Raw genomic sequence first — 25,072 nt, 5'->3', positions numbered from 1 at the left:
ACACACAGATTTGTTACTTTTACACTTATTAACAGTTCCTGCATTGAAATTTTGTTGTAAAAACGCTGGCCGTTGCTCTTGGCAGGAAAACTGCCTTATTCTTGGACTCTTTATAGCTTTCTCACATAGTTATAAGTAGAAAACATAATTCATTTTCTTCTATATCCTAGTTAAAAAAGTGATATATTAGGATTTTTTTTTCAAATTTCACTTTCTTAGGACAGGAATTTTCAGCAAAATAGTTATAAGATATGAGCATCTTCCATTTGTATTGTGTAGATTATACCTTGCTACAAAGACTTAGCAGAGAGAAGCATGGCTTACCTTCATTTCTACAGATTAAAAGTGTTTAAACACAATAAAAAGTGTCTTTTCTGAAATTATTCCAGTGATGTAAGGATAATTTTTTTCTTAGTGAACAGGTCTTTTGTTTACAAATGGAAAAAACAGAAGAACATGCATTAAACCATGGTTCACTTTGGAAAAATGCATCTTTTTATATGCTATTGATTTTTGGCTTTATAAATTATTTTTACAGTAGCATACATACATTCTAATGAAAAATAAATTTTAGAAAATAATTCTTGTAAAGATTTGAAAAGTTATAAAATATTAAAATATGTAAGCAGCAACTCACCTCTGTGGCTAGCCCTACTGCTAATCCTAGTTATTAAAGTTCTCCTGGTGCTTGGTCACTCTCATCCATGCCTGGTCCTGTTCACGTAGGCCAGTGACCCTTCTTGATAACTTACCCATCCTTTCACACATGCTAAATCCTGCTAGCTTCTGCCTGCATAAAGTAGTATATTAAAAATAATTCTCTTTTCTCCTTCATTCAACTTAAAGTAATTGTTCATGTTTAATTTTTTGCCTTTCCCTTATTTTCCTTCTTGTTTTTGTTCAGTGTTTCTTACCCTGTCTTTCCCCTTATTCCATGAAAAGCCCACAGTCTCTGTCCTTCTTATAGTATTGTTTAATCTAGTCTTATTTTGCTACTAAGAAAGTATCCTCCTTCTGCAAAATGCAGAATTTCCTTGAGGTGTAAGAATCCCTTCTCATGAGCTGTATTTTTACATGCTTACCCTAGTTATGCATTTCCCAAGTTTCTAAATTAGCCATCATTTTATCTAATACTTTGCTGGAGTAAGTTATATTTTCACATGCTATTTATTTTAAAGTAATTTTAAGATTTGAGAAACACATGCTTATATTCTTTTCTTTAAACTTATAACCAAAATTTGATGAACTCTTACACAGTGCAAGCATATATTTTTTAAATAATATGTTTATTTTTACATCATTTTGTGCATTTTTCCATCTCAGTTATATTTATTCCCTGTGGGCTTCCCATCACCAAATCACCCGTATGCCATCACCATAGTTCAGTGCATTTCCCTCACCCCACTGTTTTTCATCCCATGCCCCACCCCACCCCCATAAAATGTCTCTGGTATATAGCTGTTTATTATTATTATTATTTTCTCGCCTGGTCTGTTATACTCCTGCTATGAGTAAAACCATCCAGTATTTTTCCTTTTCTTTCTGGCTTATTTTACTAAGCATGATCTTTTCCAGCTCTGTCCATGTTGCTGCAAAGGGCAACACATACCTATAGTCTAAAAATCAAGAATTAATAAAAACTTTTACTACTTCCCTGAGACTGGGAAGACATCCTCTAGTGAATTATCTAGTGCTTTTCTCCAGCTTCTTTAGCTTTCATATGTTGGTGTTTTTTGTTTTTTTTTTAAATCCCCACTCAATTGATTAATTGATTCTCCATGTTCTATCTAGTTGTTTTTTTTTTTTTTTTGGTAAATCAGAATTATTATCCCTTTTCATGATGCGGATCATGGCTCTTGAACCAAACTAAAAAAATTTTTTTCTTTAAATATCTATGCATACAGAACTGGGGTTTAGGCCAGAGGTGCTTAGGGGGGCAGTGGGCGGGTCAGGAGAAGTCTACTGTGCCATGGGGATCACCTCCAGGGCATGGATAGAACTCTCACTGAAGTAGCTACAGCTCGCTTGAAATGCTGGGCTTTAACCCGCTGTGCCACCAGGGAGGGCCTGAACAAAATATTTTTAACAAAATCTTCTCAATTATTTCTAATTTGTTTTCTTCCAACCTGTTTACTTTTTTAACATGTGTTCCTTGTATTTATTACTCCTACTATAGCCTAAGAGGGCTGACTATATAGCACATAAATTCAGTTAAAAAAAAAAAAGAAATGGATATAGGGAATTGTAAAAGGTATCCGTCATTTACTTAACCTTAAAATATGTAGATAAATTAATGCTCAAAAATAACCCCTTGCCCAACTCTGCTTTCTAAGTCATGTTTTTCTTTTCATGTGTTCTGTTTCCACATTGTGTTTCATTAAGTGAGAACTGTTATTTTTCCTCTACTAAAACAGTACATTGCCAGGTATGATTAAACATAATTAAAATTTCTTCTAATTTTTTTTAGGTAAACACAAAATGCTGTACTGTATACTGTATACATATATCAGCACCACCATCCCACCTTACTCTCAGGCCAGCTAGTTCAGGAAAGTATCTCTGGTTAGCTGATGAAAGAATAGGCCAGGAATCATTCAATTTATCACTTTAATGATGTTGGAGAGAACCCACTCTGCTAAGTAGGTAAGGGGAAGCAAAAGTGAATAATACATGTTCTTCTAAAAGAACTCTTAACAGATCTTTGTAAGATAGATTGCCTTACCATAAAATGAAATCAAGAGACTTTATTTGACTCAGGCTGTCGTTACTGAGAAGTGTTGGATCTGGTTTTTCTGTCTCTATGTATCTTCATGTGAGGGTCTCCCACTTGAGCAATTCCCATATTTAAGCATATGCTGTTTTGTAGACTCAATTGAAGCATTAAGAATTTTGGCCAAAACCTCATGTAGTAGTGAAGCTGGATCTTAATGTTCAAAGATTAGAAAAAAAATTTTATCGACACTTAACTCCCTGGTAGGGAACCTCCCAGTATCATTACCAACCATATTCTGAGAAAACATAGAGTGAGGAAAATGTACTAATGAAGGGAAATATGCTGTTGCCATGCTGTCGAATTGAAAAATAATAGGAAGTTGGCTATTTCAACACTGTGGGAAGATACTCTGAAATGAGATTTGCAGATGATTAATGAAAAATATAAATGTTTCCCATCTAGCATTACTTATTAGCTAGGCTCCTGCAGGACTTATATAAATAGCTCCTCATTATATAGCAGGCATTTGTGTGAAATTTGCCTGCAAATGTAGCTTTAGAGACTGCTAGTCTTTCAGGAAGTTACCTTCAGAGTGGGGTATAGAGAGAATTCAACTGAACCAATTTATTTCTTATGGCTCTATTGTGGTTTCTTAAATATCTGTCAGTATTAATACTCAGGACTTACGTAGTATTTTAAAATCAATGGACTATATTTGTTTCCATCATACAATTTGATCTTCACAGTACCACCACGGGAAGAATGGGAGAGGAGAGGAAAATAAGACTTAGAACCTCTATAGATTATAAGACTTTTAAATAGTAGAACATTTGATTCATTTCATATACTCCTGCTATATTCCAGGGCCTGTAAAAGTTGCTGTTTCGATACTAAGAAATATGGAAGTTAGCTCCTGCCTAACGAAACCCATGTTAAGTATGTGAATGAGACTGCTAGGGAAACTCAGATTTCCTGGCTACTCTGTTAGTGATTTTTTCTATCTGGTCAGTGGTTAATCATCAGAAAGTCCTTCCTTGCACGGTGAAAATGATCTCCTTTACATGAACAACAATGCAAACCAATATTATAGCATACAATAACAATAGAATACATTTAAAAATTGATCTCCTTGTAAAATATCAGCTACCAGAAAGACTGCTACACTTTTTCAGTAGTCCTAGTACTATCTTATGAATTAATGAGGTCCTTTCTAAGGAATGTGCAATGAAAGTAGTTTTCTGCACAAAGAATTACAGGGAAATATGCTGTTGGCACCAGAGAGGGGTGAAGTCTCAGTGTGGACACACAGTAAAGAAAGAGAAGACTAAGCAGAATACCAAAGAGGGGTGCAGAGGCCTCTATAGGGTTTGTGTTGTCAACAGTGAGAAAAGAGGGGTGCAGATATCTCAATGGGGCTTGGGTCAACATTGAGAATATTCTATTTACTTCAGTCTTATCAAGCTCAACTTAGACCACCAAGAATAGCAATATGCTTTTATTTATTTGTTTGTTTGTATTAATTAACATATTAATGTTTTCTGAGTTCCTTTCTCTGACCAGAGACAACGTTAGGCTCTGAGGCATGATGATAGTTCTGAGTAAGGTGTCCATCATCCCTGCCCTCATGGAATTTACAATATAGCCAGGATATAGGAATTGGCAAGTAATGAGAGCTGCATGCTTATCACATGAAAGAATTTGTAATTACATGGAAGAACTTTACACAGCAATGGATCACAGTCCACCCTGACTAAATTTTTATGATCAAATAGTGTCGCTGTGCCTTAGAACATTAAGAAAAGAACATATGAGCAGTGGTACTGTGCTAACTGTCATCACTTAAAATCCCATCATCTGGGAAAGCTAATGGTTTTGTTTATATTGCTTTTATTCTCCACTGACTTGCCTTGCCTTTTTGCATCTTCACAGAAAATACATGTCTTCAAGAAGACCTTGCAGGCATTAATCTACCCTATGTCCTCCACCACCCCACACAATTTTGAGGTCTGGACAGCTACCACTCCTACCTACTGTTACGAGTGTGAAGGGCTTCTGTGGGGCATTGCCCGGCAAGGCATGAAGTGTTTGGAGTGTGGCGTGAAGTGCCATGAAAAGTGTCAGGACCTCCTAAATGCTGACTGTTTACAGAGTGAGTACTCAGTTAAACTGAAGAAGTGTGTATGCAGAGCCTGCCCTATCCTGTGTATTTTCAATAACAGAATGACTTCTACTCTGTTTTTTCCCTTCTGTATCCTCATAGCCCCATGTGATTAATAGGAATGTGTCAAGTCGTGGTCCTCACATGTGATCACCTCTGTGATCACAGTAACTAGAATTCATTTCCAACCTGACGTGGTGCCTATGTAAAGGAGCCATGTTCTTTGACAGCCTTTCAACCAGCTTTAGAATTAGAAAGAACAGTTATATGGCATTCACAAGTTGTTTTTAACTTCTCAGAGTTTTATTTTCCTCTACCAAATAAATAGGAGTAGTAAATTCAACTCAAATCGCTGTAAGTCTTTGCTATGAGTCCAGCATGTAGTAGATTCTTAATAAATATTAATGCCTTCCCCAGCTTTTCACATTTCCGCCTTTAAGGCAAGATATCTTAGCTTTTTCATTAAAAAAAAATATACTAATTTTGATATAGAAATGATAAGACATTACACTGGGAAGTACAATATATTAACTTTTCACTGCTTTTTGGGTCATATCTGCTAGTTTTATAACACTTGAAAACATGAAAGAAATATATATGAGCAAGTATTTTCTTTCACAAATCATGTTGTCTTTAAATCTAAATATTATTTATTTATTGCATATGTGAATGTCAGTGTAAGGTTTCTGGGTTGTCTGAAATTGGCAGGGCAGAGCAAAACATCAAATTAATAAATAAACAAGAAATGCTGTCACAGAAAACTTTTGTAATAATAATCACACATAAGCTACAGATTTCTCTGCATGATCATTATTCTCCCTACATAATTATGTCAGATTGAGGCTGTGCTATTATTAATCAAAACATTTAAAAAAAAAGATAGTATCCTGTCTATGAAAAATACTAAGTATATTTAGGAAATATGTTTAAAAAGTTGGATTAACTCAATATTACTGAATTAATTTGCTTGCAAATTCTTAAAAACCAATTAAAATGATATCTACTTGTCTAAAAGTAAATTTTAAACAGCCATATTTTATAAAGCATTTGGAGGATGATGCTTAAGAAAATGGATAGTAAAAAATATTGCCCTCTAGAAATACATGTATTTTTTAAACAAAAATGATACAGATCCATACACTTAATAAACGTCCTTGTTTTTTCAGTCTTAAAAAAGAAAAATGCAGATATTTCATTAAACTTTAGAACATTCTCATGTTTCCATTTCTTGCAACAATGTATTCAATATTAGTTAAGCAAAATTTTTACTGAGTATTTCTAAAGTGTTCAGGACAATAAGGGTATACCCCAGGAAAGGGGGGGATGTTTTCTTTCATAACATTTCTTTCCTTTTTCCTGAAAACTTTACTTGTATATATTGAACAGAAAGAGCTTTTCCCAAGTAAAATGAAGCCAACTTCAATGTTTTCCACAGTTACTATCAATACAATTTGCATTTCTCCTTATAGAATTTGTAATGTTTCTGTATTAAAGCACTTCTTTAAGACATTTCTTTTACTGCTTTAAGCAAAAAAAAAAATTATGATGGTGACACCTTGTTTAAAATACTTCCTCTTATGGCAACAATTAAAAGCAAAAAAAAAATTAAATGTAGAAAAATCAAAGTTGATAGGTATAGTAAATTCAGCTTCCTATAAAGATTCTATGATTTCATTCTCAAAATGGTCTTTCAATCTGTTTGAACATTTCCAGGAAAAATTAATCATCTTGGCAGGCCATTTAATTGATCATTAGAAAAGTCTAGCTTAAAAATGAAAACTTGGACCAAGGCCTACATCCTACTCTTTAAGCCAAATCTAACCTCTGGAGAAATTATTTACTAAATTGACTTTCACTGTATATGAAAGTTTTTAAAGTACTTCAAAATAATAGTCTTCAGGTTTCTAGAACTCATTACTTTGTAAATTTTTTCTGAAGGCATTCTAATTTATCAACATACATACACACACATACTCACATTGGGAATAAAACAAAAGAAATAATCATGAAATGTGGTTTGACCAATAACCTATGCAAAAAAGAGAAAACATTTTAAATTGAGTTGATTTTGATATTTCATTCCCATCAAGTCTGGGTCTGTGACTTACATAATTACACTCAAATGAAATTAGGCCAGGTGATAATAAGATCCCATTCACTGTTCCAATACTCCCTTACAGGTCAGAGATGCATGGAAATTCCAAATAATTTCATAACGCAGACTCATCTAAGCTTCTCTTTCACTCTTTTCTTGGTGATAATTCTTACACTTTATTGACAGCCATGTAGAGTGATAAATAGGGACAAAGGATACCAAAGGGAAACAAAAGTTGAATCCTTGAAAAATGAGAAACTGAGTTATCATTCCCTCTGTGTGCCAACTTAGCGGCAATAAGGAGCCACCTGTTTTTTCTTTAATCAGCTTATTTCTTACCTTCTATTAGAAAAAAAAAAAGTTTTAATATTACCTGATGGAGGAATAGTTTGTGACCCTGAACTGCATTACTAGATCCCATGATTAACTTTCAAAAGTTATAGTAAAGGTTCAAGCTAGAAAATAAGTTAAAGAATAGGCTGAGTGAATAGTGTGAGATATTTAGAATACAGAGCATATGTATTATATTCTTCTTGAATTTTTAATAGAAAAAAGGCAATTCAGATTGAAAAAAAAATACAAATAATCATGGTATCTAACTCAATTAACCCAGTCTACCTGTTCTTTCTTATGAGTATTCAAAGAAGAATTTATATAGTCCCACTAAAAAATGTTCTACCTTGAAATTCTGACTGGAAATTTCAAGTACATGCATCAGGATAGAAAATGGTTCACTCAAAGTTCAGAAAAAAGAACCTTGTGTGACATGTGCTCTTTTTATTTTGTATATAACCCCTTAAAATTGTGCTAAGCTTATATGAACTTATCCTTAACCATCACAAATTCATAATACCAACAAAATCTGGCCAGTGTGTTCTTTTCTGAAAACTAGATGTTGATTCTCTTTCTCTTTATTTTTGTTTCCACATTTTGTAGCCGTGATAGCTTAAGACATACATTTATTTGTACATATTGAGTAGCTAGTGGGTAGGAGCTTGACTCTGGGATTTCAAAGTTAGAAAGAAAGTAATCAATATTGTGTCTGGTCCCAAATGTATTTTGTAAAACTTAGATAAATAGATGTGAATGCATATCATGAAAGCTTCACATTATACTTTTTCAGCTACAATTACACAAAATTTATGTCAGATATACGCAGAAATCTTAGAAGCAGGACTCTGTCTTCGTTGCTCCCAGAGGCTTCATTTCCTCATAATTTAACATACACTTAAGCATAGTTAGCTGTTTAATAAATGCTGGCTAAGCAACAAATGAAGGCATGAATACCACAATTAGAAATAACTTGCAACAGTAGTAAAGATCATCCTACCATAGAGCCAGAGATGATTAGGGCAGCCTTTGAAAACAGTGGATTTGAGAATCCAATTGACTGTGCTGAGCTCAGACAACTTATGTCTTGAAAGGAAATCAAGTATATAGCATATCTTGAGTTCTAACCCAGGTCTCTGAATTCCCACTAGTGAGCTTTCTTCATTTCTTAAAAATTAATTAAATAAATTTATAAAATTTACCCAAAGGAAAAAAAAAGTTGTTGAACTTTTTTCTTAATAATTTTCTATTATCCTACTTGGGATAGTATTTTAGGCAGTCGGTGCTGCCAAAACCCTGCTTCCAGAACCCCCCTTTATACTGGCTTCTCAAAGCCTGCCTTCGTGGCCTGCCACCAAGCTTGAGCTGTACCTTCAATACCACTATCCCCTATCATAGGAAATTGCTTAAACTTTGCAATAACATTATGGAGGACTTAATCTGTAAGTTAATTCAGATAAAAATAATAATAGTTACCTTTATACATGGTCACTCCTTATTCCAAAAGAAAAAAACGAATAATGGAGCATTTTCAGACATCGAGGTAGGCTTCTATAAAGGGACAAAGGTGTAAGGATGCCTTAATAATGCCTTAGAGATAGTCAACTTAACATAAGCAATAAATAGATATCTCTATCTGGATCACATTTCTATATTTTATCAAACCATTCATCTGTCATTCATCTCAAATTTCTGAGCTTGACAAAAACCTGGTTTTTAATGCAGCAGACACTAGAATTTCTAAAAACCTCTCTGAGTATCACTGCTCTCATATATAAAAACAATAATACTCAGCTGTAGACCACCAGAAACACAGCTATAGTTTGGAAAGTTTCATTTATTACCCATTGAATCTATGGAAAATGCACAGCAGGGTTAACTGTAAGGTACGGCAATAAGACAGTACTAAAAAGCATAGGTTTCTCTGGATCTAGTGTTTTCTGAAAATGAGGACAATTGAATGATTATGTGTGCTATAAAATATCTCTAAATAGGGCAGACTAGAGTGAAGTTAATAGTCAGTAAAGAGGCAATGGTCACTCACATAGTAAGGAGATGGGATTTAGATTTTGAGTGACCTTGTTTTCATGTGTTTTAGAAAAGAATATATATATATATATATATATATGAAATGCCTTGTTTGTCTGAACTGAACAGGGACATAGAGTGGCCATGTTGTGAGGTTGGTGTTTTCTGAGACAACTTAAGTTCAACAGAAGAATATGTCCTGACAGTGAGTACCAGCACAGCTTACAACAGTACTGTGAACTAGTTGTCAGTCAAGTTCCTGGGTATCAGCTGTTCAAACAAAATGTAAACAGAAAAAAAAGTTGCGTTTAAATTTTTCTTGTGTGTGTGTGTGAAAAGAATGGGAAGAAATGGATGTAATCAACAGAGATAAGTACAAAACCTTGTTTCCCTTCTGTCCATTTTATTCTTTTAACAATGCAAAAATATTGTTTAACTGAACTTTATATAACAATTTGCTTCCCTAATCCATCTAGTTTTTTGACTCTGCTATTTTAGTTAAAAATATCTAGAAATTAGGAATCTAGACAATGCTCGTGAGGGCTAGTACTTTGCCATGCAGATAATGCAGTCCTGATTTTGTCTTTTTTTTTAAATACGCATGCGTTTCCACACTTGTTCTAAAAGTTTGCATTTACCAATGATGGGACAATTGGAAAGGATGGGGGTGGTACAGGCAGAGGGGGAGGAAAGGCTGAGTTTTTTTGTTTCAGTCCTAAGCCCACTGACAGTGAAGTCACTTTATAGAAGATGGCAGTTCCTTGAGAGACAATTACCTACCCACACTCTCCTACTGTCAGGGATGGGCACACAGGAGTGGGAGCGAACTCATTGCTAGGCCTGTGCTCCTCCAGTTGCCCCTCTGTTAAACACCAGGCCTTTGTGTGTGAGAAATCTTGTGGATTGTGAGGCTTTGATTTTATATATAAAAAGGAGGTGGCTGACTTGAAGTCTGGGGGAGTTGCAGATCTCTTCCTTGAAACGATTGAAAGCATGTTAAAAGAGGAGGGTTACGATTGTCTTGGATATAAACCAACTAAAGAGAAAGGGTAGAAAATGTCAACTACATGCCCACCTACAGGATTTCTTGGGAAAGAAAAACAGGCACCAAAATCAGGTCCACCTACATGATTTTACTGGAAAAGCAAAGCAAAGCAACAGGATCTCCTGTTATGAGACTCCTGGAGCCAGAAGTGCCTCAGCATCAGACTCTCTGCTTGCTTTCTTTGGTTGTAAGCCACCTAATTCCTTAGGGCTCAGCAGCCTCAAATGCTAGAGGATGTTTGTAGATGTAAATGATAATAATTCTCTACAATTTCTTTGAACTCTATTTTATATTCACTCAGTTCATTGGCTCCCATCTAGCAAATATTTATAGAACATTTAGCAAGAGACCAACACTGACTGTGGCAATATCCATAGAGTGTTTTCAAGGCATTTTTCACAGGTCATGTAATTATGAAACTCAAAACTCTAAAATTTATCTCTAATGTGATTTTTAAAATGTTTATGTCTTCAACTTTAATGACCTCCTGAAACCCCTATACTATCTCCATTATTATTATTGAAGTTACAAGCATTATCTTACTTAATCCTTATATTTTAATCCTCCCTGTTAAAGGAGATTACACTATTATTTCCTTTCATTTTTCAGATGAAAAACTTAACTTTAGAGAGATAAACTATACCCAATTCAAGTGCTTAGAAAACAGCTTATCAGAATTCACACACAAAACTCTTCTATAGCTTGAGGATAATGGGAATGAAGTAGGTGATTTAAAGAGATTAGATTTTTTTTTAAGATTTATTTATTTATACATACAGAACTGGGGTACAGGCCAGAGGTGCAGGGGCAGTGAGAGGATTCACTAGAGCCAGAGTGGGGAGCAGAACAGGCCAACTGATGAAGTACACTGCTGAGGGGAGCAGCGAGCGGGTCAGGAGAGATCTGCCACGCCATATGGATCACCTTCAGGGGTGGGGATCGAACTCATACTGAAGTGGCTTTAGCTTCTTAGTGCTGTGCTTTAACACGTGGTGCCACCAGAGAGGGCCTGAGATCAGACATATTTTATAACAACTATTTAAGAAAAAGAAAAGTGGGAAAAAGAAGACCATGACACAATTGAGAAAATTGCAAATGTTTATCGATAAAATTATGAAGAAACATTAAAATTGCAAATATCAAAGTAAAGATGGTGAAAGTATGAATTTCAACTTATATTTTGGGATAGTAAATAAGGATTAAAGAGAAATGAGTTTTAACTAATTGGTTGTCCATTAGCTCATGTACAAGGGACCTATTTAGGATATGTTTTTTTGTCTATAAAATTGAATTTTCTTGCAGTTATATTGGCTGATATGTCAACTAAATGTTTTTAAAAATAATGGTGAGACATGCTATTTGGATAATGTGTGATGACACTTTACAAAGGGCCTGCACTGTACCTTGTCTCTTTTTATCTCCTTTATTGATTTTTAGTTAACATAGTACTGTACATCAATAAATCCACCAGAACTTTTGCCACACATCTTGAAGAAGTACTCACATAAATGCAAGTAAAAGTTTATCTCTTGTGACTTTGAGATAAAAAGAATAAATCCAAATGAAAATATTGGAAATTCAAATAATTTCATTAGGATAATAAGATGGATAGATGGGTTCAATAGACAATAGACAGTGGGAAATACGTGTAGATCAAAGACAAACATTATGAATTTGTTCTACCTCTGAACTAAAAGATCTAAGTTGTTTTTTCAGATCAAAAATATGAAAGTAAAACTTTAAAGAAGATACATATCTTTTTGAAGTAAAAGATAAAGTTTTAATCATATACATCTCTGAACTTGTTCTCAACTATTGTTGATTTGAAAGCTTACGGGTCTGTCTGGATTCTCTGTATTCAAATACACCTTTTATTACAACATGAAAAACATTGGTGATGGGTTACAAAGTAAATTGTCAAGCTAGTTCTAATTATTTTTTTAAACAATTCAAGAGACAGTCATTCAGTACAGAGATTTACTTTCTTTATATATATATATATATATATATATATATATAAATCCTGACATTCTTATTTTGAATTTGACCCCTATTGCTTAAAGGAGTGTTTATTATGTGGATGATGGTCAGCTGGCTCTTCCTGAATTTAAGAAAATGATCCAAAGTATATTTTACTCTTGGAGACTTGAGCATACTTCCTAGAGCCTTGGAAACCACAAAAGTAATAGTGGTTTAGACACTTTGGAGGGAGTCGATGCTGCTTGATACTTCGACCCTTTCAACAGCTAGGTTGGCTATTAGAAACAAAATTTCTGGGGCTCTTTGAATTTTGCAATTTTCTGTTTAGCAATGCCCTTTCTATTTAAAGAATATTCTAATACTCAAAGAGTAGTATGTCTGCTGGGGTGCAACTATTTAGGTTAAGTTAAATTTTCCATCTAAGAATTATGCACTGTGTAGTTAAGTCATTATAGATAATTGCTAACATGCTTAATTGCATAAGGGTACACAATTTATAAACATGTAGTTATTCTAGGGCATGTTTTAACTGATGACCAGGACATTTAGAATGTCCTTTCAAATTACCATAATGGAATTCATTAATTTTTAGTATTCCTTTTTTTAAACGATTTAAATTCTTAGTAGGTTAAAAAAAAGGATAAAAGCAGAATATACTATTTTATCATTAAAATATTCATCTCTGTTTCTTCTAAATATACCTTGATTATTTCAATGCATTTTCTACTTTGAAGGAAAAAAATATTACACTCTCAAATAACTGAATTCCTGTCAAAGAGTTTATATATTTACTATAAGGAAAGTGACTAGTTTACCTTTCCTCATTTGTCTTTGCTTCAGTTCTTAAATTGGGTTGAACATTCACAGAATTAGATTCAACAAACACTGAGGCTCTCTTTTGTGGTGGCAATTGAAAAGATAAATGATCACATTTAATGATCATATTTTATAAGGTATAAATCTGACACTTTCAGAAATATAAATCTCAGGGGAAAAAATACAAGTTGGGCAGTTCTTACAATACTGTAGGTAGAAATTGGAAAAATTACAAGCTTTCTGACACAATACATTTTTGTGCCAGACATGCTTTGCTTCAGCAATGGGAGATGTTATAGATGTTGGTAGATAGGCATTTACTTAATTACTACACAGTCACCGAAAAACCTTAGGAGTTGAAAGCAGGGTCCACTTCTTAGTCATTTTACAATATTAGGCAACTCAGAGACCACATTAAGCAGCAAGAATATTTGACAGAAGTTGAAGAAAGTAAGGGACACAAGAATAGACTTTTATAATCCTTCACTGCCAAATGGATTTGTGTTAAAATAAAAATGCCTAGACATTGAAACTAATTATAAAAAAAAAAATTGTAGGGTAATAAAGATTTGTAGTGGAAAGTGGTATTGCAATGTGCTTGATATATTACCTATAATAAAGAAATAGAATTTATACTTGCATTCTCTCAGTTACTTAGGGGCTATCTAGCCTAGTCATTGCCTTTTAAAATAGCAAAATCATTTTAATTACATGTAAAATTTTACTTTCAATGTATAACAAATAGAAGTGGTTTTTATTTGACAAGAAAAAATAAACATTTAATTATGATAAATTCCATCAATAATAATACTTTCTACATGAGTGCAGGTATTTGAAATCATGAATTTTGAATGCCATTTACCATATGTATCAATCTACTATTTTGTTCTGATATTATCCATGGAGTGAATTTGTATGTTATATAATATTTTTGATTGTGCTCATTCTTTTTGTTTTCTTGAAATGTGTTTTTGAATACTCCAACCAAATATTTTTACATCCTCTTATTTAATCCAAAAAATCAAGTGAGAAAGTGGGAATCATAGAAGTCTATTTACTTGCCAATGACACTAGGGCTAGTTCTGAATCTCAGCTTAGTGACTTATACAACTCATGTTTTTCAAAAAAAAAAAAATACAAGGATTCATCAAAATGAAAACATCTGTTCATTCTCACGTTCTTCCTTTTCACTCCCTCTGTTGTGCAATCACAATATATTCACTTGTTGATTGACATCACCAATGCTTTTCTCATTACAGGAGCAGCAGAGAAGAGTTCTAAGCATGGTGCCGAAGACAAGACTCAGACCATTATTACAGCTATGAAAGAAAGAATGAAGATCAGGGAGAAAAATAGACCTGAGGTGTTTGAAGTAATTCAGGAAATGTTTCAGGTTTCTAAAGAAGATTTTGTGCAATACACAAAGGCAGCCAAACAGAGTGTACTGGACGGGACATCCAAGTGGTCAGCAAAAATAACCATTACAGGTAAAAATCAGTCTTATTAAAAGTATTCAATTTTAAAATTTTGTGTCTTAGAAATCACTGTTAATAATTACAAGTAATATAGATTTTTAAATGTTGAATAATGACAGTAGGTCTAGCTGGTACTTCAAAATTTTAAAATGTGTATGAGACAAATGAGTTTCTGTGTTCACATCAAAAGCTCTTACAGAGGAAGAAGGTTCTGTTTTACAATACCCTGCAGTTGACAGATTAGCTTTGTTGCTGCTTGCCCCTGATAAATTACAAGAGTAGCCAATAATCTCTTCAGTTTTTCTGTATGGGAAAACAAATAACATTTTTACTTACTCCTGGATCAATATCAAGACATTTTGAGCTAGTGACATCTAATAATTTGCTCGACTGGGAATACTTGTAATATTAACAGGTAGTAACTATGTGTCACCCTACTGTTTATTAAGCCTCTTAAATTTCTCATATTGTATTTACAAAGTAAAATAAAGATGCTTTGATTTACTAGGTAGAGTTTATCTGTATTGATGGCAAATATAAATGTTTTATCACGGGCCACTTAATTAGGTTGGGTAGGTGAACTTTATATTTTATAGGTACATCTTAATTGATACATGCATATGGTTATATGTGTGAATATATAGCTAATATGTATATGTATATGTATGTATACAGCTACTGTTCATTACAAGTAAAATCATATATATATATATATATATATATATATATATATTATATATATTTTAATGTCTGGTGCCTTCATACTTTCATTAAATATATTTATATAAAGTTTAAGTCCTATTGCTTAATGAAACCAATGTGATTTAATCTGAAAACCCAGTGATTGAAAATCACTTTCCTTTATTATCAGTTTCTGAGTAAATTCCCATATTAAAATGTTTAATTTGGTTTATTTCAGTTGTCTCTGCACAAGGCTTACAAGCAAAAGACAAAACAGGGTCAAGTGATCCATATGTTACAGTTCAAGTTGGAAAGAACAAAAGAAGAACCAAAACCATTTTTGGAAACTTGAATCCAGTATGGGATGAAAAATTCTATTTGTGAGTATATAATCTACTCTTATTATCAATATTTTTAAAGAATTAAGACTACATTTAAGACAGGTGTGCAAAATATACAAGCTCATCTTTAATAAAATTTATGCAGAAATCACAAAAAATGAGTGAAATTAATGGTGTAAATTTGCTCAGCATTCTATAAATATGTATGACTTCATCTTTTGTAATAAATGAAGAGAAAATACTTCAAACAAAAGGTGGCAAGTTTGAGGTGACTTTGCAGGAGAAAAAAAGAACCAACATGATCAATAGTTTGTGTTTATCCAAAATAGAGAGGGATCTGTAGGCTTGATTCAGCAGTATCTTGACATCTAAAGATTTATAGTTTGACAATAGAAAGGCTTAGATCTCCTTTACTAATGATGTGGTTGATGACAAATTATACAACTTCTCATTTTTCTGTGAGGTCATTTATTTTTAAATCTCTTGCATTTTGCACTAAACAGCAGGAACTTATTTTTCTATCAATGATTTTTTTTTCTTTCTACCACTTTCTCTTTGAGGCATATTACTTTGAATTACCACTTAGTAGACAAGAAAACCCCAACATTTTAAGTAAAGACTGTTGTTTCTTTTTCTTTCTTTCTGTTCTTGCTAACAGTTTAAATATAGATCTTATTAACTTTGTAAGTAATGAAACCCAGCAATATACAACTTGTTTGGTCATGTAGGCAACAATATGTAAGTAATCTGATGTTTCCTGTGTTTATGGACTGATGAGGATAGTGTTAAGAAATAGTTTTGGAATTCTGAAAATCCAAAGAAGTAATCATTAAATAAATTGACTACTGAATGGGATAAAATATTTGTGCATCATGCATCCGATAAATGGTTAAATATGCAAAATCTATAGCAAACTCATACAACTCAACAAAAAGAGAACAAATAGCCCACTCAGATATGGGCAGGATTGCTAAATAGACATTTTTTCTAAACAGATTTCTTTTCCTACAGATGGCCAGTAGGCATATGAAAATTTTTTCATTCTCATTATTAAGAAATGCATATCAAAATCACAATGAGATATACTACTTCACACTTAGGAGAATGGCCAAATTAAAAATAACAGAAACAAGTGTTGATGAGGATGTGAAAAAATAAAAAGGATAAAATCAAGGTCCATGATGTTAGTGAACTGGTCAACCCCTATGAAACCCCTAGGAGGTTTCTCAAAAAAAAAAATTATACACAGACACACACACACAGACACACACGTGTGTGTGTGTGGACATATATGTACATATATACATATATGTACTTATATGTGTATATGTATATCTGCCATGTGATTTAGCAATTCCACTCTTAGGTATCTCTCTGAAGAATGCAAACACAGTGGTTTGGAAGGGATATGCACTCCAATGTTCATTGTAGCACTGTTTACAACCACCAAGTATTGGAAACAACCTGGTGGCCAAATGAGTATATACAGATGTTGGCACCTATACATTTTGGGATAACCTTCAGCTCTGAAAAAAAGCTGAACATTGAGGGAACTAGAGGGAGTTACACTGAGTGAAATAAATCAAAAGGAAATAGACAAATATTTGAGGATTTCACTAAGGTGTGGAGTATTAAAAGAAAAATCAAAAATAAAACCTAGAAATGTGACTAAAGAATTAAAGCTACCGGAGGGAAACTGTTGGGTAAGGAATTAGAGGGGTGGAGGCCCAGTGGAAAATAATACAGAGTATTATGAGGGATTTGGTGGCTCATGTGCTAGGGTAATAGAAATCTGAAGCTATGTGTACTTATTCCCTTAAGGTATATACAATATTGCAAATCAGTGTTGCTGTAAAGCAAAAGACCCACAATAAAAAAAAAAAAGATACAGCTTTGGGACCCTCTCTGGTGGTGCAGTAGGTTAAAGCACAGCACTAAGAGGCTGAAGCCACTTCCACATGAGTTCAATCCCTGCCCCTGCCCCGGAGGTAACCCACATGGTGTGGCTGACTTCTCCTGACCCGCCCGCTGCTCCCCTCAGCAGTGTACTTCCTTGATGTGCTTGTTCTGCTCCCCACTCTGTCTCTGGTGAATCCTCTCACTGCACCTGCTCCTCTGGTCTGTACCCCAGCTCTGTATACTTAAAAAAATAAATCTTTAATAAAAGAAAAAAAATGATACAGCTTTGGGAAATCATTTAGGACCAAATCACAGAAGGCAACACAGAATGAAGTAAGGGTTTGGTATAGTTTCTCCCTTCAGACTGATGGGAGAAGCTATTTCAATATTTAACAGAAAACAAGCAATCAACCTATAGTTATGAATTGAAATTACTAGGAGAATCAAGTAAATGTCTCAGGCAAGATAAGGGCAAGATAAGGGCAAGGAAGGACAGAGACTGAGAACTCAGCAAATTTGAGAGCAAGAGCTCTTGGAAAATGTCCATCTTTCATGGCCTTGAAATCATGCACATGCAATGCAAGTCATATTTTGAAAGTTTCGACTGGTTTTGAGGTATAATTGACATAACACAAATTCTACATATTTAAAATATGAAGTTTGTTATAACATGTGTACCTGCAGGAATCTATTACCAAAGACAAAATAGCATCAATTACCACAAAAGATTTCTTCATGCCTCATTGAAGTCACCCTTCCTGATCTATCCTCATGCCTGCCAAGGAAATCACTGATCCATTTGGTTTTTAGTATATACATATTAGAGATAAATCTCTTAGGAACACTTGCATATAAATATTTAGATGAAGGTATATTTAAATTTCTCTTGAGTAAAATCTTAAGAGTGGAATAGCTAGAATGTATTAAGGAATGTTTTATTTTAATGACACTTCTCCTAAGTACTACCCATGTTAAGTTCCATGTTACACATGTCCTTCTAACATTTGGTAGGGGCAGTCTTTTAAAATTCAGCCACTCTACAGTGATTTTATTTGGCATTTCTCTCATGACTGATTTTAAACCTTTTTCATGTGGTTATATTTGAGCTATGCATGGTTTTATGTTGTAGGGTAAAAATATACCCTTTTTTTTATTTCTTTTCTATTTAAGTTTCAAGAGTTATAAGATTTACATTTAATTCTAGGATACACTTTTAGGTAATTTGAGAATGTAATATGTTACAGACCTAAGTCCATTATTCTGCATATGGGTATCCAGTTGTTATACCATTTTTTGGAAGCTCCATACTTTCTGTACCAAATTGTTTTTTTTTCCTCAAACAAAATTCAAGTCTTCATATATGTGAAGATGTGTTTTCTATTATTCTCTTCCATCAAACTAATTATCCATCTATATGTTGACACCACGTAGTTTTGGTTACTGTATATTTACTTTATAACAAGACTTTAAATCTTGTTAGTCCTCCATTTTTCCTGTTATTACCATTTTTAAGATCTTTTGAATTATTTCCATGTGGATTTTAGAGTCAGTTGCATTTTTAAAAGCCTGATTCTATTGTCTTATCGCTTTGTTTAAAATTATCACTGGCACATCATAATATTATAAAATTCATTGTTTACAATATATAATATATAATAAGAGTTTAACATTCTATGTACTTGAACAAATGAATGATGAAATCTACCTATCAATATGGAATCAGAGTATTGTCTCTACTTTAAAAATCCTCTGTGCTTTACCTGTTTCTCCCTTTCCCAACCTCTGGCAGTCACTGATCTTTCTATTGTTTTAATTGTTTTCAAAAATTGTTGCCAAGTTTTGCCTTTTCCAAAATGTAATATAGTTGGAATCATACAGTATATGTCCTTTCACTTTGACTTCTTTCATTTAATAATATGCAAATACGGAGTCTACTTTTTTTTTTATTTGATAGCTCATTTCTGTCTAGCAATGAGTAATATTCCATTTTCTGGATATGCCACAGATTATTTACTGTGCCGTAGTAAAGGACAAATTGGTTGCATCTAAATTCTGAAAATTTTGAATAGAGCCACTATAGACATCTATGTTCATGTTTTTATATGGCCATGTTGTCAGTTCCTGTGGTTAAATGCTAAGGATCATGATTGTTGTGTCATATAGTGAGAGAATCATTAGTTTTGAGAAAAATGTCCAGCTGTCTCCAAAGTAGCTCTATCATTTTTTGCCCTCTCCAGCAGTGAATGAGAGTTCATGTTGATTTTTGTCCTCTCTCCATTTGATGTCCTCAGTGTTCCAAATTTTCACCATTCTAATAAGTATGTAGTGGTATCTTATTTAATTTGCATTTGCTGATTACCTAAAATGGATAACATATTTCCATATGTTTGTCATCTGGATAAATGTTTTGGTGAGATGTGTGTTGAGATTTTTGGTCTGTATTGTTAAACTGGTTGTTTTTTTATTAAGGTTTTTTTGAATTTGGGGGGTAGTAGTCCTATACCCCATTTGCCTTTTGAAAATATTTTCTGCCTGTTTATGGCATGTATTCTAATTTTTTCTGCTATCTTCTTTTACTTAGTCTTTTGAACCAAAGTAATGCTTCTTATAATTGTTTTTGAAACCCTTTATTGACATTTCTAACATTTGTGACCATTTTGGGTCAGTTTTAATTGTTAGGCTTTTCTACAGAAGTGTGGCACACTTCTGCTACTGTGCATGCCTAGTAATTTCATACTGAATACCATACTGAATATTGACATTGGTTGTTGGATATTTTAGATGCCCTTTAGGCATCCTTGAATTTTACACTAGTACATATATTAGATATGAATAGTTAGTTATTTAGATCTTGTTTTTAAGAGTTGTTAAATGAAAATTAAATTGAATCATTTAAAATAATTATTCCTCAACACCAAAGTATGATTCTTCCTTATACTTTACCTACAGATTCATAATGATAAATTTTCTAGTCTTCTTAAGAAAAACATACACCATTTCCATACTAGCTGAGTGCAGACACCTTTTGCTAATCTGAGCCTTTCAGTGACTTTCCTCATGATCTCCGGCCACATCATCAGATGAATGCAGTTACTCAGTTGGGTGCACAAGAGGAGCCATCTGTAGATAGGTAGAATTGTTCTTTTGTTCAGTGCTTTTTTTCTCTCTCTCTCTTTATCTTTTTGATACTATTCTCTGTAACCTCTAGCTGCCTTGGTTTTTCCAACTTTTCGGGTATGCCTTTTGAACTCAGAGTCTGGTAGACTTCACTTGGGTTCCCTCTCCTTGCTCAGTGAGTGGCCAAGATGCTCCCTCAGTGCAGTAATCTAAGGTAATCACCTAGTTAGCTTTTGTCTCTAGGATCAGTTATTCAGTGGCATATCTGTATATTGATTTGTACTTCTTGTTCACTTCTTTTTTCAGATGGAGGATCTCTCTAATCGCTATTATTAGGATAGAAATCAGGATTTAAGTAATAACCAAAATAAAATGAACTAACACAAGGCACTAAAAACATCAACTTATAATTTGTAGGTTGCTAGTTGTATTCTATGAAAGCAAGTCAAAGAATGAAATATTATTCTACTATTTTAACCCTGATAAGGGTTCCTCTAGAGAAATCATCAGAATAGTATAAGTACATGCATATGAGGTGACTTTCTGAAAACCAGATAAGAACTACCCTAAAGACTGGATGAGACAATGTTCAGTGTTCATCCAGGTAGTGTTTGTCCCTACCAGACATGCTAGGAAACATCATGATTCATGGGTTGAGTATTCCACAGAGTATATTGTATTTGAAGTTAAAATGTAAGTTTTCTGTAAACTGTCAGTTTTCATATTTTTTGCTATATTGTGTCTTTTCTTTTGATAAAGGCCATTATCTACACTGACAGTAACACTTTGTGTAGTATTTAAATAACAGATTTTCAAGGAAGAAATTAAAATTTAACTCTGTTACACCTTACTTTGCATGTATCATTTGCATAATTTTCATAATATTTTTCACTTTACTGATAAAATATTACAAGACTTAAGTAAAATTGCATTCACAATTATTTTCTACTTGCTACCTTCAAGAATATAAAAAGAAAATATCCATATATTTCTTTTAAAGATTTATTTATGCATACAGAACTGGGGTACAGGCCAGAGGTGCAGAGGTGGTGAGAGGATTCACCAGAGACAGAGTGGGAAGAAGAACAGGCAGACTAATGAGGTACGCTGCCGAGGGGAGCAGCGGGCGGGTCAGGAGAGGTCTGCCGCCATGTGGTTCATCTCCATGGCAGGCTGGGATCAAACTCATGCTGAAATGTTTTTTTAGCTTCTTAGGCTGTGCTCTAACCCACTGCACCACCGAGGAGGGCCCGAAAATACCCATATTTTTTTTTTTTTAAAGATTTATTTATTTATTCATATAGAACTGGGGTACAGGCCAGAGGTGCAGAGGTGGTGAGAGGATTCACCAGAGACAGAGTGGGAAGAAGAACAGGCAGACTAATGAGGTACGCTGCTGAGGGGAGCAGCGGGCGGGTCAGGAGAGGTCTGCCGCCATGTGGTTCATCTCCATGGCAGGCTGGGATCAAACTCATGCTGAAATGTTTTTTTAGCTTCTTAGGCTGTGCTCTAACCCACTGCACCACCGAGGAGGGCCCGAAAATACCCATATTTTTTTTTTTTTAAAGATTTATTTATTTATTCATACAGAACTGGGGTACAGGCCAGAGGTGCAGAGGTGGTGAGAGGATTCACCAGAGACAGAGTGGGAAGAAGAACAGGCAGACTAATGAGGTACGCTGCTGAGGGGGAGCAGCGGGCTGGTCAGGAGAGGTCTGCCACACCATGTGGTCACCTCCGGGGGTGGGCAGGCGGGGATCGAACTCATGCGGAAGTGGTGTAAGCCTCTCAGTGCTGTGCTTTAACCCGCTGCGCCACCAGGGAAGTCCTGCACCTTTTCATTTTAATATGAAAGTAGCATGATAATTGCAAACTTGCCGTCATTTAGAATAGGTTATCCTTTGCAGAAAGAGCTAAGTTTATATTGGATCATGTGCATATTTTTAAAATGCATACATATCATAGATGCTTCCGTGCCTTTCTCTATTTTGATAGTACTGCCTTATGAACTATAAGGTAAAGACATGTCCTGACATTCTTAAAAAAGAAAGTTTTTCTAGTAGGATGGCTTTTATTAATACTAATTAATTTTATTTAATTAATTTTATTTCTCTTACCATGGGGTAAGAAGTTTGAAATTTTAATATTTAAAAGAGGATAAACATGTTATTGTAGAATGTGAAACTTTGGATAGTGATAACAGAATACAGAGGCATGACCAACTGAATCTTTAAGAATAATGTATCAAGTGACCTTGTAAACACATGTAATTTTTAAAATATCACATAGTGTTTATTAAGATAATGCATTTGAAAGTGCTTTGAAAATGATAAAGTATTAAATAAATTGTAAGGTGCTTGTTATCGTTGTTCTTTGATCCTAGTAAATTGAAAATTTGATCATTTTATAATTAACAGTGACATTTGATTTTACTTTCCTATGCTACAGTTAATGAAATGTTTTATGCTTATCATAAACCATTCCCTCAGGAGGAACAGAAGTAAATTCTCCCAGTGGGTAATAGAGTGGAAATGGCAGTGTAATATGCCCATTTGAAGATGAAATTTTATGATTAGGAGACATACTTTATAAGATGACACAGATTTCCCGTATATTCTTGCCTCTTTTACTTTTATTTTCCAAAGTGACTGCACTGTTTTGCAGTATACAAACATCTGTTTACAAGGATGTAAAAATTACACAATGGGTAAAGAATGTCAGGAACTGGGACTGTAAAAGGGAGCTCAAGTCATGGAGGAGACTCAGACATCATTGGTAGTGCTATCTACAGCAAAGATCTAAGGGGTTGGGGAAGGTGAGATGCTCCAGATTCTCCTGGCGTCCCACCTTTGATCTTATGCCTTATGGAAGTTTCACTACAGCATTGTTCACAGTGCTGACCACATGGAAACATGTGAATTTTATCTATAGGTGAATGAGTAAAGAAAATGTGGCATATGCATATAATGTAATATTACTCAGGCTTACAAAAAAAGGAAATTTTGTAAGATGCAACAAATTGAATGAAACTTCAGGGCATCATGCTAACTGAAATAGCCAGTTACATAAATACTATATGACTTTACTTAAAGTATTTAAGGTAGTGAAATTTACAGTCCTTAAGGACTGGCACACTATTTTCTGGGGACCTTGGAAATGGGGATATGAGGTTTATTAATCAGGAAGCATAAAATTTCAATTAAACCAGGAAAATAAGTTTCAGAGATCTTCTATATAGTATTATATCAGTAATGAACTAAACATTTGTTCAGGGGTAAAGAAAACCCCACAGTAGCCAGTAATAGTGGCACTGTTATCAAGGCAGCTCTATAGATCAATTGTATAGTGTTGAGAGCTCTGGAAAAAACCCTCACTTAAAATAGTATTTTTAACCATTGCATAAAAAATTATTGTATCAGTGTATATCAATATTTATCAATATCCTATGTTTTAATAATTAGACAAAACACTTCCTTGTTTTATATATCTATAGTAACTTCTATTGAAGACAAAATACATTTATGTGGTTGAATGATATCCTTTGCTGCGCTAGCTATAATTTAAAATGTAATAAGTATCAAGTACATTACTAAGTATTTTATATATATTTATCATCTTTAAGGCATAATTATTAAAATTGTAATTTTATAGATTGGGGTTGGAGATTCAGTACAATTGCATAACTTGCCCAAAGCTATAACAGAAACAAAAACCCAAAAGCTATATTTTTTTGTTAATACCTTTGTGGCTCATACAGAACTTAAGTCTGTCATATTTTCCAAGTTTATCCCATATTCCATCATTCCTAAAACACATTGAAAGTAAAATGGAAAAGACATAACTTTTAATATGAGTCACAGATCTGGGAATCTTATAGCTAGATTAAGACAGCCACAAAATCATGGCAACACACACTGTTCCAGGCCCATTATGGTTATGTATTTTGCTTCAGAGATAGTTTACGTAGAGCTTCCTTATTCTGTGGATAAATGTTTTGATTACTTCTTCAGTTTCCTTGCTTGTGATTGGCCTATTTAGTTGTTCTATATCTTCTTTATTTAACTTTGGGTGGTCGTAGAGGTGTAGGAATTTGTCCATTTCTGCTAAATTGTTGAACTTGTCTGCATAAGCTGTTCATAGTATTCTCTGATTATTCTTTTGATTTCTGCTGTATCTCTTATGATTTCTCCTCTTTTGTTTATGATCCTATTTGTGTTTCCTCTTTTTTTTTTTTTCCTTTGTGAGCCTGGCAGGTGGTCTATCTTATTTATTTTTTTGAAGAACCAACTTTTGATTTCATTGATTTTGGACTGTTTTCCTAACTTCCATTTCATTTATTTCTGACTTGACTTTTATTATTTCCTGTCTTCTACTGGCTTTTGAGTTAGTTTGTT

The 25,072-nt window shown here is 33.9% G+C and overlaps 1 protein-coding gene across 1 annotated transcript in view; it reads left to right on the top strand.

Moving 5' to 3' along the window:
- UNC13C (unc-13 homolog C (C. elegans)) overlaps positions 1-25,072 on the top strand; it is a 410,279-nt gene that overhangs the window by 161,096 nt on the left and 224,111 nt on the right. Inside the window, exons 7-9 of the mRNA XM_004687775.2 lie at positions 4,643-4,862; positions 14,425-14,652; positions 15,560-15,701. Coding sequence (XP_004687832.1) covers positions 4,643-4,862; positions 14,425-14,652; positions 15,560-15,701 — 590 coding nt within the window. The remainder of the gene's footprint in view (positions 1-4,642; positions 4,863-14,424; positions 14,653-15,559; positions 15,702-25,072) is intronic.

This window comes from Condylura cristata, unplaced genomic scaffold, assembly GCF_000260355.1.
Source record: "Condylura cristata isolate star-nosed mole 26May11 unplaced genomic scaffold, ConCri1.0 scaffold00023, whole genome shotgun sequence".
NCBI classification, from domain to species: domain Eukaryota; kingdom Metazoa; phylum Chordata; class Mammalia; order Eulipotyphla; family Talpidae; genus Condylura; species Condylura cristata.
This window is presented reverse-complemented; position numbering and strand designations above follow the sequence as displayed.